Consider the following 15,608-nt stretch of genomic DNA (forward strand, 5'->3'; position numbering starts at 1 on the left):
GGACACTGCCTGGGGAGCAGCGGGCAGGGTTTAAGGGTCCCCTCCCCTCATCGTTACCTCTGCTCATATAGTATTTACCTGCAGTGACACAGGCAGTGACACACTCCTGTGCACACGGGGATTTTTGTGTGTGTGTTTGCCCTGAGGAGCACCCATGGGTGCTGCTCTCGAACGCTGCGCCTGTCTGTGCTCGCCGGGTGGCCCCGGGCTGGGGAAACGCGTCTGCAGCAGAAGTACCAGCCGAAGCTCGGAGCTGGGGCCACTGACAGCGCCAGAGAGATCTCACATTTCAGTGTGCTTTATTGCAAGCCTTTAATACGGATGAGGTGTAAAACAGGTGAATATAAATCGAGCGAGGATGGGAGACCTGCATCTAGCGCGCAGATAAGCTTCATGCACACAAACCAGGAATATTCACGTTTTCTGCAGTGACCAGCCTGTCTGGGGGCATTGGCGTACACAGCGAGTCTCTGTTATTATTTCTTATTTTTACCTTGGTGGCTCTTAGCTGCTCAGCTGGGGATCAGCACCTTTTGCTCCCCAGGCTGTACATGCAGAGCAAGGAGAGCATCCCTTCTGCACAGCGCCGTAGGGCTGCCGCTCGCCCGCCTCCCGCTCTCTGCTGCTTTGTGCTCGTGCTCTGTGAAGGTGAGCTCCTAGGTAATTTCTCTTTGGAGGAAGATTACCAACAGTCTTGCCCGGCAAGAGTTAAACCCCGTAAAACCAAGGCTTGTAGTTTTGTTTTCTTTCAATTTATACCCTTCACTTAAAGGGGGTGGGGGGGGAAAGAAAGGAGGGGGAGAAAAAAGAAAGCCAGGTGACATATTCTAAGAGGGAGCACCAAAAACGTGTTAAGCACTTCAAAATCTCATATATTCAATCGGCCTCTGGCAAGACATCTGCCTAATGTTAGCGCTTAAATATCCTTTTCCATTTTACATGCATTCAAGTCTCATTTGAGCGAAATGAAACGGTATTATTAAAGGGAGATTTTGCACAAATGGCCTGAATTTGACATGTCAAGTTCAATGAGGCTGTTACATATGTAACACCGAGAAGGGCTCGGAGGCTGCCGGCTCTTGAAACAGCGCCAGTGGCTCAGAAATGAAATTTGCATTCAGAGAGCCTTGCCTCGCTGTGCGGAGCTGCGCACAGGGCTCGGCCGGACCCGTGCAGGGCGGAGGAGCTGTGGGGCGAGCACAAGTGGGTCTCTCCCTGTGCTTTGGGAGGCTGGACCCACCAAGAAGGCAGCAGAGCTAGAAACTCAGGTCCCTCATTCCTACTCAAGTCTGCTTTTTCAAGGGAAAGCTTGACCCGGCACCAGGGTTGGATCCTCCTGAGCAGTGTTCATCACCAGTCCAACGGCTGGTGTCCATCCCTCGGGCACGCACAGCCCCTTGGCACGGGTGGGTGCTGCCCCACAGCTCAGCACGGCTCCTCCTGCCCTTGCCGCGTGATGCTCCAGCTGGGTAGACCTTGAGATGTCCCTGCCCTGAGGCCAGGCCAGTAACACCGGCACTGCCCGTGGAGGACAAGAGCTGTCCCTGTCACTGGGGAATAGCAGAGGCTGAGCGAGGGGATCCATCGGGGTGGGTGGGATGCAACCCCACGCTCCTGGTAGCTGGGACCGCAGGTAACGTCATCCGGGTTGGTCCTACAGCTCCCTTGTATCTCAGCCCCAAGAAGCTCCTGTGATCACCTGGAGGAATCCCTTTTCCTCCTTCCCTTCCCCTGCCCTCCTCCAAGCACTGCCCAGCTCCCCGCTCCGGTGATGCCCGAAAGCCCACGTGAGCGCTCAACACCCTGCAGAGGCGACAGCGTGGGGCAGCCCCTCCACGTCACTTCTCCACCAGCCTCTCCCCTCCTCTTGATCTGGCCCTACGGCAGCATCTCAACTGGCTCACCCCGCCACGCAGCCCCGCTGCCTCGGGGGAGATCCCTGCACACGGGGAGCCCCGGTGCCGATGCGGCGCCCGCCACGTCCCTGGTGCTGCGGGCTCAGCGGGCAGGAGGGGATCTGCCTTCCTAACCCCGAGCGCTGGAAATTTATGATTTTGTTGCAAATCATTAAGGTTTATTAAAACTTAACAGCACAAGCTGTGATTGGCTGCATCCTCTTTAAATTAAAAAAAAAAAAAAAAAAAGGCCCTTGGAAAGCAGCCCCCCGGTTTGCTTCTCCCCATCAGACTGATAAGTAACAGCTGCTCAGCCATTTCGGTAACGAGTCGGTATTGGCAGGGAGCGGCCAGGGCTGCCGGTGCCCGTCACGTTTATAGGCCTACATTTTATTTTTATGTTTATTGGGTTATTTGAGATCATTATTAGTTTCTCTCTCCTCTTGTTGATGTGTTCTTGCTCCTGGCTCCTCCAGGCGGGAAAGGTGGGGGAACGGGAGAAGGGGCCACCCGCTAGATCGAGCTGCCCCGCCGGAGCCGGGCAGCGCACGGGAGCTTGACCTGCTTGCATCCCGCTGCCTGCTATTGCTGCCCGTCCTGCCTGCCCTGCCTGCTGCTGCCGGCTGGGCCCTGCATTGCTCCCCTCCGGGACTGGGAGAGACCGTCCCCGCACAGAGCCGCTGTGTTACAGATTAGCCTCCATTGCCTGAATCCATCGACTAGATTGAACGTTATCTATCACACTACGGAGGGAGTCGTTATTTAATAATTAATAAAGACCTCTGATTCTTCTTCGCTGCCTGCGTGGCCGAGCGGAGCGGGCCAGGGAAGCGAGGGCAAGCTGGGGAGAGCTGTCTCCTTTCTAACTGCTGCTGTTATTTAAAGGAATAATGCCATTCTTTTTCATTTGTCAGCTGGCCCACAATGGCCCTTGTCATGCTTTATGATTTAGGGTTTCCTTTCCTTTCCCATTAAACGCCACCTTCCCATCACCGCCTCGCGCCAGCCAGCCTCCGCTCCTGGCTTGCGGTTTCAGTTTCACTCTGATATTGGCCCAACTTCTTTGATGGGCTTCTCCGAGCACTAATTGCTTCTGTTCATTTAAACCTGTTCACTAATTTGCAGTGGCCCTTTATTAAGTTGGATGCAGCCCAAATTACACCATAAATTACGCTCGCAAGGGGACTGGGTGTCACAGGGGATAAATGGGCTGCCTGTTCCCTGCCCCCCCACCTTTCTCCATCTTCCTGTGCAATGCGTGGGGGGATGCAGGTCTCAGCCCAAGCCTGTGGGTGCTGAATTTGGGAGATCTCAGCCCGCACCCATTTGGGGAGGTCTCTATTTCTCTAGCTCCTTCTCCCTGCATCTGCAACGGCTATCGCTCGGTCGCGAAGAAGCTCCTAGCCAAGCAGGGACGGATTCTGCGCCCTCCGCACCATGCACAACCGCATGCACCCCCTTGCCCTGGCACACACGCACACTGACACACGCGCTCTCCCTCCCCTCTGACCACCTGGTGACGTAACTTTGCTTCTAGTCGGCAGTTTGATTCCTTTCCTCACCTTTTAATGACCGGGGAATTAATTAATAATTGAAATAAACATGCTCTTTTCCAAGGCTGCTGAGTTTTATTAAGGCAGGGGCAGGGATCTGCCAACCCTTGGCTGCAGCCATTTCCTAAATAACTGCTAGCAGTTAAAATGCAATTTTTTTAATTTTTTTTTTTTTAAATAGGGGACTTTGCTGTGCTGGGGAAAGCAGAAGGGAGCTGAAGGCAGCCGAGGGGCAGCGTGCACCATTGCTGCAGGCCTGCTCCATCATGGGATGTGAGCAAGGTGAGAGCTGCTCATCCGACCACATTTCCCCAGGGAAAGGGGTGTCTGTGTCCCCCAGGAGGCACATCTGCCTGACTTTACCATTGCGGTGAACGCCAGGGAAATGTTTCTGCCCCGTGGGCTAGTACTAAATCTCCCATATCTGGTAGCTGTGGGTCCCACCATCTCCTCTGCCATCTGTGGGTGCCCCGGCTGGCTAACTGGGGATGCTGGTGGACCCCAGGGAGCTGCTTACCTGATGTTCAGCTGGGTGAGCTTCTCCAGCTCCTGCTCCATGTGCTCCTGCAACTCCCCGGGACGAAGGAGGACCTGGCAGATGGGGCAGATCGGAGCCTGGCTGTCAAACAAAGTTGCTTTCTTTTTGCCTGCAGGGAGGAAAAAAGGGGAGAAAGCTTTAGCTCTGATCAGCATTGCCTGTGCTTTGCCCTGGTCCCCGTCCTACCTGAGGTCTGAAGCCGGGGGATTTTCTCCCAGTATTCGCTCATCCCAGCCCCATTTCACTCCCTGACCCACACTCCCTGGGGCAGGGACTGGCTCTGTTCTGCAATGGGACAGCAACCGGCACAAGAACATCCAGCCCCAGCCGTGGGAGAGCAGCAACAGCCATGTATCGGGAGTGACCCTGTGCAACCCCGGCTCCCCCAGTTTGCGGTGCAGGTGATGTGACTTGGGGCAGATGGATGACACAGCACTACCCACTGCTCCTATTAACTAACAGCTATAAATTAGGAAGAACTATCTTCATCTTCCTCAGCACTCCTGAAGTTGGATGGGTCAGGATGATCCCCCCAAAGGGCAGAGCGATTCTCCATGGGCATGCAATGGTTGGGAGGCAGAGGAGAGACCCTGCGGCGCTGGGCTGCAGATGGCAGGGAGCAGGTCCGGATGCTCGGCACAGCCGCCCCAGCGGTCACCGGGGATGGCTCACCCTGTCCCCAGGCTGGGATGGGGCCCCTCGCCCTCCCCGCACCACCAGCAGCTCTGGACCCCGCAGCCACCAGAGCCCCAAGCCCCCCGGGGCTGCATCGTTCCTGGGTGAGATCTAGGGGTGCCTGCAGACCTCGCATCCAAGCTGGGCTGAGGCTGTCCTGGAAGTGGGGTGCTGCCTCCTCACCCCAAATCCTCCCCACCACTCCCCTGCCCAGCCACATCTCCCTGGTTCACTCCTTGCTCTGAAGCCAATTTCCTCCAGCTCAGAAACTTTATTGCCCCCTCTGTAAGGAATATACAGCGTCTATTTAACATAAAATAAAACTCTAAAGCAAACAATGAAGTTTCAATAAACCAGAGAAGCCTGCGGGTCTCCAGGCCCCCTCTCCCAGCTGTATTAGCAGCTCTGCTCATGAGAGGGCGTGCGGAGCCCGGCTCAGAGGACTCCGGCGGGGAGAAACATGCTTTATAGCTGTCTGTTGTCATCTAACGTGAACCCTCCTGCTGGATTATTTATTTATGTATTAGACATGGATCAAATTGGTTAAATCCGAGTGAGAGGCAGTAATGCACAATAAAGCAGCCGGTGCTGGATACGAGGGGGCTGCGTGCACCGTGGCCTTCCAATCAGGAGCCAAAAGGTGCCATTTTATGGCTCCTAACGATGGCAGAGCCTGGTTAAATGAACCCCCATTAAAGGAATAGACCTTCTCAAAGTATAAAACATTGGTGTGAGCGGCTTTACTGGGTCCCCGCTGCTCACTGTATAAATGCCTGGCGCAAGCATTTAATGAGAGGAAGGGTCTGAAATAAGTTTGAGAGTCACCTTGGCTCATCCTTGCCTTCCAGCAGGACACAGTGTACGTGCCTGGCGGGAGCAGGGCTGTTGCCGGGACCTAACCTGCCCTTTTCTTCAGTAGGAAGTGGGGGAAACTGAGGCATGAGGGACAAGTCGGAGCAGGCCAGTGTTTTGGGGCATCCCCTACCTCCCCAGCTTCTCCATGCACTGGAAGCTCTCCCTTTTGCAGAGCCAGGAGGAAAACCCAGCCAGTGTCTCCTCTGGACTTCAGCCTCTCTGGATGGCTTCCGGGTAGAGCCACGGTAGATCCCAGGCACCTTGGCTCCTCATCCCTAACACCCTTCTGCTGGGGAGGCACAGCATGCAGCTCGTGCAGCTGGGACCATCTTCCTCTCTCCTCCTTCCCTCGTGTTTAAATAATGCCCAGAACCCAACCCAAACCCAAACAACCAGCTCCTGCTGACCCTTGCGGGAAAGGTCGGCATTTCAGTAATTCCACCTTCCTCTTGGAGCTTTTCCACTTTTGTGTGGTGGGGACCCAAAATAGCCCAGGAGCGTCCCCGACCACCTGCTATTTATAACCCCAACTTCGCAGCAAAACAATGGAGCTGTCTGAGTCTCCCTCCCAAAATAAACAGGCAGCCTTTGAGCGGACGGGAAATCCTGCTGGATCCCCGCTGTGGGGTGTGCAGATGGACGGATAAACAGGCTGCCCTCCGCCCTACCGCGCTGCATCCCCGCTCCCAGCCCAGGCCACTGCCGTGGGGCCCGTGAGCCCCCCTTGCCTGCCACCCACAGCTTGGGCTGGTGGGGCAGGGATGTTCTCAGCCACATCGGAGGGTGAACTGGAGGTTGAGCATCCCCAAGGGTCTGCTCTCCGTGGAGCCCAGGGGTGTTTGTTTGCTGGGGGAGGTGATGGAGAGTCCTGGACCGCAGCACTGGGATGGGCAGCTTCAGACCAGGAGGTCCCCCACCACCTGGGGACCAGCTCTGTTGCACTGGGCTGGTGGCTTTTTTAATCTCCTGCACGCCCAGGTCCTCACTCCCTGCTTGTTCTTCAGGGCTCTTCCATGGAGTGTATCTTCCTAAGCAGAGGTGACTTTGGATTTCAATGGCTGGGGCAACCGGAAGGGATCTCAGGCCATGGGAACGAGCCTTGCTGCCTTCCATGGCCACTCCCAACCCCAGCCCAGGCCAGCAGCAGAAATAAGCAGCATGGCCTTACCCACCAGCTACACCAACGATACGGTGACGAATTCGTGCCAAGGAAGGATGTGACAGCTGTCACGCCACATCCCTGTGACAGCGGGGGAAGATCCCCTTGCTCCAGTGAGCGCAGGAGGCTGGTGCTCACACTGAAGCGAGGGCTTCCAGAGGGGCAGGAGAAGAAGGACCTGGACACGCAGCCAAGTCCCTGACGTTCAGATTGCAAAGCAGGAGACAGAAGGAGCCCCGACTCCTGGCCCAAGGGGCTGACAACAGCGCTTTTGCAGTAGCAGGGCTAAGCGCGAGTGACAACAGAAGGGAGGGATCATCTCCCATGCCAGCAGGACACCTACGCAAGCCTCCCCAGGTCCTTGAAACCCACTGCATGCCCGCAGTGCCACAGAGGCTGCTGGTGGGATACGTCTCCCCAAATCAGCAGTGGCCGCATCCACAGCATGGCCCGGAGCCCGGCACACGCCCACGCGGTGGTGTCTCACGCCATGCAGCGGTACCCAGCTCTGTGGCATGGGTGGGATATTGGGTTGTGGGGAGGGAGAGGATGGGCATTGTGAGTCCTCAGGTTTCATCTGCGAATGCAAAGGTGGAGGGAGACGTGTACATCCTGCCTCTCCTCTCTGCAGCAGGGCTGTCCTGGTACTCATGAAAAAGCAAAGGATGCTGCGCTGTGTGTGGCTGGACCGCGCTGGCGTGTAGGTGCTCACCCCACTGGAGGGAGCAGAGGGCATCGGTTTGCCCAGGGCAAAACTGAGGGTCCAAACCCTGAGTGGGCTGGACGTGTGCCTGCCCCAGCAGCGAGTGCTCCCCACTCTTCCCTCCCTGCCCTGTGCCAGACCCATCCTGGGAGACCCTGAATGGCTCTTTTGAGGCTTTTGTTTTTTGGCAGCTGTGTTTTTGTTTTCTTTGCCCCTTTCTCTCCCCTTTGCTCTCTGGTTACTCGGTAGGCTCAGCTCCAGTGTTTACCCTCCTCAGCTCTGCCGTGCTTTCACTGCTGCCGACCCCCTGCTCGCCAGTGCCAGAGAGATGAAAAGGCAGAGCCTTGGTGCTCCCGCTGTTTGCATGGTCTCCTGGGCTCCGCGGAAATGTTTAACTCCAAGTGTTGAAACCGAATATTTCCTGCTCTGAAAGCAGAGGGCTCAATGCACAGACGCACCCCTGCGTGGAGGAATTTGTCCATGGGCTCCGTCGGAGGGCATCTGCAAACGGATCCCAGCCCAGGCGGGGATTGAACCGAACCCTCCTGATCCCACCGGGGACCGAGGGCCAGATCCTGCCCTCAGTTACATTGGTACAGACCCAGCGTAATTCCCCCAAATCAGGTCTGATTCACCATGTAAGCGACTGCTAATGGGACCCAGGCTCCAGGCTGGGAGCTGGGCTCAGGTACCAGGGGTGCAGACGTGGCACCGAATAGGTGTGAAGGCCTGAAGCCATCCCTGCTCCCACCCTGCGTCTGTGCCCTGGGATGGAGGGCTGACAGCACCGTGAGGCGTTTGCAGGCCAGGACTGGGTCACTTGGAAGGGAGAGCTTTCCCCTCACAAGCAGAATGGGAAATGCTATTTTGGAGAGCATTTAAGTGAGGAAAAAAGGCACCCTGCCTGCCAGCAGCCATGACAGCACGTGATGTATACAGCCCCTCGTCACCGCAGCACGGAGTAAACGATGCTCCTGAGTCACTCCGAATGAACAAAGTTTACAAGGCGTGAGGGCTCGCTCTGCCCAGGAGCTCAGCAAGTTGCCAAATGAATGGAATAAATTGTTTATAATTCAATTGCTGAAGCTCTGCTGAGGGCTCATTGCGTAGCCAGGTGCCTCCCTCGGACTGCCACTGTGGGTGGCACAGGCAGTGGCAGCGGGTAGGTAGCGCTGATGGGAGCATGTTCTCGCTCCTTCCTAATGGCCTGTCACTGGGCAGGCCCCAGGGCGTCTGCCCCGGTTTTGGGGCATCTTCTCCCCACGCTGTCCTTCCTTGCGGACATCTGAAACTTGCCCCCGGGAGGACCTGCTCTCCTCTCCCAACTCCTGATTTCCCCTATCTCAAACTGTTCTCCACTTGTCTGAGTACCAAACTCCCCCTCCTCTGAGATGCCTCCCTCCATCTCACCCTCCTGTTTCCTCTCTCTCCCTCTTAAACACTCCATCATTTAAACCCAGTCAAAGCCAGTTGATCTGAAACTCTTCTGAATAGAAATGACCCCATGCTGGGGCTCCGCGGCCCCGCACGCCGCTTCAGGGCCGTGCTGAAACCAGGTGGGTGGTAATGGAAGTGCTGACACAGGCTCCTTGACAGCATCGCCACTGCCAGCGCCTGTAATAATCCCTCCCGGCTCCCCCGCAACTCGGTTTCCGCGGCGATTATTTTCCATTCGATGATGGGCTTGCTGTTATTTGTGTACTGATAGCAGATATCTTGTGTGACAAGTCTCCTTTCCTTCCAGCTCAAAAAACAATAATTCAAAGAAAGCCCCATATTAGCTTGGAAATAGCCAAACACTCGCTCTTCTCCCGGCGAGCCCGTGCCGCAGCCGACGAGGCTCGCAAAGCCCTGACAGTAAGTGGCAGCCGAGGGGCTGTGCCGCAGCTGGGGGAGGATGACAACGGCGGGGCGAGGAAGACGAAGATGGTTCATGTGTCAGTTCAGAGCACGCTGGAATAACAGCAGAGGCAAAAAGTATTTGGTAATAAAGTGAGGGGGTGAGAATAACATTGTTCATCGCTCTCTCATCTCCCTCCTATTTACTGGTGTGCTCCCAGTGCCATCCCCATGGGGCTGCATCCTGCCTGCTGGGCGCCGCCTTGGATACTGCTGGTTTTGACTGGGGCCAAAAGGTATGTGGCCCCCAAAAACCTGCAGAGGGGTGGCTCAAGGTCAGGGCACATCCCGCTCCTTCCAGCAGGCCCTTCCTCTCCCTCGGGCTCCTGGCTGGCTGTGGGATGCAGACCTCAGCTGGGTGAGATGCAGACCTCAGCTTGCTGCCCAGGGCTGTGCACCCTGGATCCAGCCACTCCGGCACTGGCTTTGCACAGGGCAGTGGAGAGCCAGGCGCCGGGGACAGCGACGGGCAGTGAGGTGACTCCAGGTTCGCATGCTGTGGCTGGGTTTAGCATCTGGCCGTAACCACGTCCACAGCACGACCTAACTCTGCAAACGCCCACAGTGCAGCGAGCGCATCCAGATCACCGCGGAATCGCCCTGCGTCGAGCAGACCTGTCCTTCCTTGGAGCACGTGCGGTTTGGAGGGCTGTGCAGGCGGGAAAGGAGCAGAGGTCCGGAAAAGTGGCTTTTCCTGTAAGAAAAGACTTTCGAGGAGTCACTTCTCAGCTGGACTCAGATTGTGCTGGGTACAGCACGGGGCCACTCCTGCCTTGAATCTAGCAGAGAGGGGCACAGGGATGGGTGACAGCTGGTTTTCTACAGCTGGGGTGTATAAAACACATAGTGTCACAGATGGACCAAGGGACCTCTACAACCTCATGAGCAAACTGGGACACAGCAAAGAGCTGAACTCAGCTCCCTGTGTCCCTGCCGAGGGCCTCCTCCCTGCTAAGGTGCCCAGGCCACCAAGCAGCTTAGAAAATACACCTGCTCCTCCTGAGGGTAAAAACCACGGAGGGATCCGGGCAGAAAAGCTTGCTGAAAAATTGATTTCCTTCCAAAGAACAGAGTTGCTCTTGCAGCTGCCTCTCCAGGCAAACTGGATACTAGAGAGGACTGGTGTAAACCGGTGCAGTGCTGCTGCCATGCAGCTAACGTGAGCTGGGGTGATCCCATGGGTCGCTCAGTAAAAATGTGTGTTCAAACAGCACCCTGGGCTTTTTGGAGGGTCTTGCACATCCTGTTGGGCCCGGCACCACATTTCTCATGGTGGGTGGCAGCCTGGCAGCAAGGAGAGGTGAGGAACCCCTCCGAGCATCCGACCCCACCGCTCATGATCCCAGCCCTGGCTCTCCATCTGCAGAGATCACGGCTGCCCGGCGCGGGGCAGAGGAAGATGGATTGAGCTGGGCAATAATTTAAGAAACTGAGTGAGTCTGTACATCCAATCACTTTACAAATCAGGGGAAAAGGAGAGAGGAGGAAAGGCAGGAGGGGGGGGAGAAGTGAAAAGGCCGCGCAGGGAAATGCATCACAATTACTGTCTTGGCTCTAATGAGGAGCCTGTCATGAGGCTGTCATCCTGCGGAAAGCCACCTACTCAGAAAGATTCAATAAAAAAGTAGCAGAGAGATAAAAAAGAGATATATTTCAGCCCTTGCTAATATTCTTTTCATTTGTCCCAGCACAAAATAAGATACTGCACTTAACCGGCTCGGTTAAAATGAAAAGGGGGGGGGCGGGAAGGGAGCAGCATTGATCAATACCACTAAAAGCCGGGAGACACGGTGATGGAGTGCAATTTTTTTGTCTGTGCTGAAGCATAGCAGAGGCCCGGGTGGGGTAATTTATGATTCGCACGCATGCCGGCTAACTAGAGGCTGACAAGACAATGAATCCTCGATGAGAGGGATGTGGGCCGCCGGGAGAGCTGGAAAGGGAAAGCGTGACAGGGACCTGGAAGGAAGATGGGAAGAGGAAGGCTGGGACGGGCTGCAGTCCCGTCTGCCCACGGTGCTACTCCTGGGCTCAACGTGGCTCTGCAGAGCGGAGCAGAAACACCTCCTCAGCTTCACAACAAAAAAATCAAGAAACACTGAGAGCAAGCTAAGGGTCTGTGCTGCCTCCATCCCCGCCCTTCTCCCGCTCAGCTCCTGGCCAGGCAGGCTGCTCCTGCCGGCTTCCCCCGAGGAAGCACATCAATGCCTGGCCGTGACCCGAACTGGGCTGGAGGTGGACCAAACTGGGACAGCGGGGATCAGGGACAGAGACAGATGATCCCTTCTCCGCTCCAGCTTCTCTGATGAGTGCTGGTATGAGTCTGGGCAAGCTCAGTACCACAGAGCTGGACCTTTCTGCTGCCACCCATCCTCTGCCCTGGCAGTGAAACTGGAGCCTCCTCCAACCCACTGCCTCATCTCCAAAACCCACAAGTCTTGGGGAGCAGACGGGTCTCCCCAGCATCGGTGGGGTCTCTGGCTTCAGCGAGCATGGCACGGTGGAAATGCTCCTGGGGGAATCCTACAGTCCTGTCCCTCCATCCTGGGGAACCTCCTGGAGCATGGTGCACCTCCTTCCCCCACATCCTTGAGCTGCCCTCCACGGGTCTTGTCACACCACGCAGCCAAGACTGGGCAGGCTGTGAACAAACCACCTGTAGCCAGTGGAACCCAGGGACCATGCCTGCAATTCTCCAAATGCTGTGGCCCACAGCCACTCCTTCCTCGGTGGGGCTGGTGAAACGAGGCACCGGGGCCCAGCACAGTCCCCAGCAGGCAGGCAGCCAGGCAGGAGTCCTTCTCCCCGCAGCTCTCTTGCTGCCCGTGCCGTGTGTGCAGGCATGGCTGGACCGAGTGCAGGGAATGGCTCTGCCTCATCCCCATCCCTCCTCCTCCTTGGCCACCTGGCATGCCTGGGGCTGTGCATCCAAGGATGCCAGATGGGTGACATCCACCAACAGCCTTGGCCTCTGGTCCTGTTTGCTGTTACAAGGGTCACTTTTTGTCCCTTGCTGAACCGGTCCCCTGAGCTGGGGCTCCTGCTGGCCCGGTGGGAGAGGGCAGAGAGGAGGAGCTGCGTAGCTGCATCGCCAATGCGTGCCTTGATTATCCATGCTCTTCATCAGTTCTTGGGATGGCAAGACCTGGAGCAAAATACCTTCTTTAACTGCCAAAAAGTGGGACCTAGAAAAGGTGGAGGTTTCCCAGGAACATCCCCGTGTCTGGCTGGGAGCCCATGAGAGAGCTGGGGTCTGATGTCCCAGGCACTTTTGGGGTCTGAGCCCCATCCTTCTGCTCCTCTGAGTCCTCGGCAAAGGACCTGGCCGCATCCTGAGAGACAGGATGAGCCTGGAAATGGGTCTCTGCCTCCACCATTGGCAGTGAAACAGGGACCTGGGGACCACCCCGCTGCCAGCGGGCAGTGGGTCCCCCTGCAGCCCCACGAGGCACCCTGAGAGGGGCTCCAGCCCCATCCTGTCCCCACAGCAGACGCTCGCAGGCAGCCACGCGTCTCCATGCCCTTGACTTGGAGGGCAGCCTGTTAAGTTGGTGATATACTGATACGCTTATAATTCGAAGGGGTGATGGGGTAGAGTCTTTCCCTGCCTCCCACCCACTCCCTCCCCCCACTTTCCGGCTCCTCTCTTCTCCTCCCTCGGGGGTGTGTGGGGCACATATCGAAAACACAGATATTGAACTGTCAAAACTATTTCCTACAAGAAAATAGATTCATCAGCTTGCAGCACGCAGGGTCATTGCCACATTTTCCCCTCGCGCCAGCACCTGCACATGTCGGCGCATACCCAATGCCTCTTCGCAGCACCGGCACTTTAGCTTGTAGCTCAGGGCCCTTAAGTGACTTTGAGAAATGGATAATCGATTATAATTCCACGGGCCTCTCTGCAGATTTATCCGGAGAATGTATAAAAGCCAGGGCTTGGGAGAAGCAGGTCCTTCTGGCCAACACGTCGATTGCCTGCGCTCTCTGTGCCCAGCTCGGAAAATCGCATCCCAAGCACGACTCTGTTTAATCCATCAGTACACAATCAATGCACTCTGTAATCAACTCTTGATCACTTAATTTTACACATGTTGGCTGAATCCCTTTGTTTAATCACTAGATCAGGCCGCCTTGTTGCACTGCCCCCTCCCTGCTTAACCCTCCCTGACCCTCGCTCCCCCCGCTGGCACCACCAAACGCAGCCCGGAGCCTTCATTTCACCTTGAGGAAGAGCTCCCGTGAATTTAGAGAGCCGTGAGATGGAACAGGAAGGGCAGAAAGGAAAACAGAGGGAGTGAAAAAATAAAGCTGGAGAGAAGGAAAATATTTTCCCTTCTGTGTCTTCCTAGAATTTGTCCCAGCCATTATTACCCACATAACCAAAATCTCTGCTGGGATTTAAAATGGGGACGGATGTTGGGATATGCACACCGAAGGCCTGCAGCATCCCAGGGAGAACGGGCACATCAGCATGTCACTGGGCAGCCGCACCGGCACACGACGGGTACCCATCACGTGGCTCCCCGGGCTGCATCTAGTCCCTCCAGCATCCTCCCCACCCCATTATTATTTTGACTGTTTTAGCAGCTGAGGCCATTACGAGCATCGGTTCTTGATCTTTCCCTCCCAGAGGCATCCTTGGGAACATTGCTCCCATCTCACTGGGGTTCAACTTCCTTTTTATGGCAAGAGCACGACCCTCGGGTTGCGAATGCATGTAAACACAGCTATTTGGCATTTTTAGCGTGATTTGTGTCACTAGTCTGATGCCACCTCACCCTTCACACGTGCTCCGCCAGCACGCCAGGGTCAGCGTCCGGGGGATGCTCATAGGTGGAGATGTCTGACTTCCCGACATTGAAATGTGCTGGGATTTTGCATGCGTGCACCCCATCCTGCTGTCAAATAACCCTTTCCAAGAAGAGTTTGTGGCATTTAAACTGCATGATGAGAACCTGAAGGCTCACAGATAGGGGGACCATGTACTTGCAATCCAAACATGGACCATTTTGACCGGCCACGTAGGTCACACAGCACGTTCCTCCTACCCGAGCAGCCCAGCAGTAATTCATAACCCAGTTAAATCTTCCTTTTTAAAGAGGCCTTGATGCTGCCTTTAATTTGGCACGTGGAGTAACTGCTGCTCATGCTTGCAAGAATAAATGATGGGATATGCTTGAACAAGAGGGATCTGGAAGCGCAATTGCCAGGGGAGTGTGCAAATGTTAGCTTTGCACAGGAAACTCGCACAAAACTGTGTGTTGACACCAAGAGGCCAGTTGTAGGACAAAGCAGGCGCGGATGTTTAAAGAGAATTCCAGTTGCTATCCTATAGCAAATAGTCTTCAAAGAGCCCCTGGAGCTCTCAGCTTCTCAGCATGGAAAGAGGAGCTTGTACAAGATGAAACGCAAATAAATAGTTTACCATAGAAAAGATATCCAAGGCAAAGAGTGAGATGCAAGTTTTAGATCTCACATTAGCCAGCTGGGGTTTTATTGGTCCCCAAGTAAAAGCTGTAAATAAAATACAAACCTAACCTGCATATTGTCAAACTACATTTAAAAAAAACCCCACACAACTTAATTGCACTCAAGAGCACCAAGGGGTGAACTGGTGCACGGTGCATCACAAGGCAGCCCGCAGAGCCGATAGCAAAGTGTAAAGCCAAGAGCTGGACAAGTGGAGCCTTTTACCTTGGGATCTGCTGACAGGCATGGATTACTCCAGCTTTGCTAACGTAGCTCATTCCTGCCCCAGAAACTCTTGGTAAAGAGTTAGTAAGAACAGAGAGCACAAAAAGCTCTCTCCTCTGCTCATATTGACATCGGTGCCAGGGAGGAAGGATGGATGTCGGGTGGGATGCTGAGACCCTGTCTCCTTGTTTCCAGGCTCCTGCCTGGCTGAAGGGAATGAAGGTGATGCTGAACTTCAGGGAGGCACAGCCCAGGTGACAAGGACAGTGGCTGCAGGGAATGCATGAGTGACCAGAGCATCCTCATCTGTCCTGACTGCTGAGGGTTCCCAGGGGCTCCTGTGCCGGTCTCTGCAGCAGCACTCTTGGGGACCTTTGACCAGGGGTGACGCTGGGCCGTACCACAGTCGCTCTTCAGCCAGCCCCTTCTGTCCATCCCTACTCCTCTTCCTCATCCCCTGGCACACCACGCGCTGTTTGGGTCAGGGTCCTGCTGTGCAGGAGCAGGGCAGGAAGAGGCCTCTCAGGCACGTCCAGGGGACCAGGCAGCATCTCTCCCGTCAGCACTGCCGGGGAGGGGGTTGCACCAGCCAAGCTGCCCTCATGCCCCACCGAGCTGACCCTCCCCATGGCCA

At 55.7% G+C, this 15,608-nt stretch overlaps 1 protein-coding gene across 5 annotated transcripts in view; it reads right to left on the reverse strand.

Moving 5' to 3' along the window:
* RNF220 (ring finger protein 220) overlaps positions 1–15,608 on the reverse strand; it is a 228,838-nt gene that overhangs the window by 81,853 nt on the left and 131,377 nt on the right. For all 5 annotated transcript variants that reach the window (XM_075759605.1, XM_075759608.1, XM_075759607.1 and 2 more), the window contains one exon: positions 3,966–4,095. In XM_075759605.1, the coding sequence (XP_075615720.1) occupies positions 3,966–4,095 (130 nt within the window). The remainder of the gene's footprint in view (positions 1–3,965; positions 4,096–15,608) is intronic.

The sequence above is a fragment of the Balearica regulorum genome, chromosome 8 (assembly GCF_011004875.1).
Source record: "Balearica regulorum gibbericeps isolate bBalReg1 chromosome 8, bBalReg1.pri, whole genome shotgun sequence".
NCBI classification, from domain to species: domain Eukaryota; kingdom Metazoa; phylum Chordata; class Aves; order Gruiformes; family Gruidae; genus Balearica; species Balearica regulorum.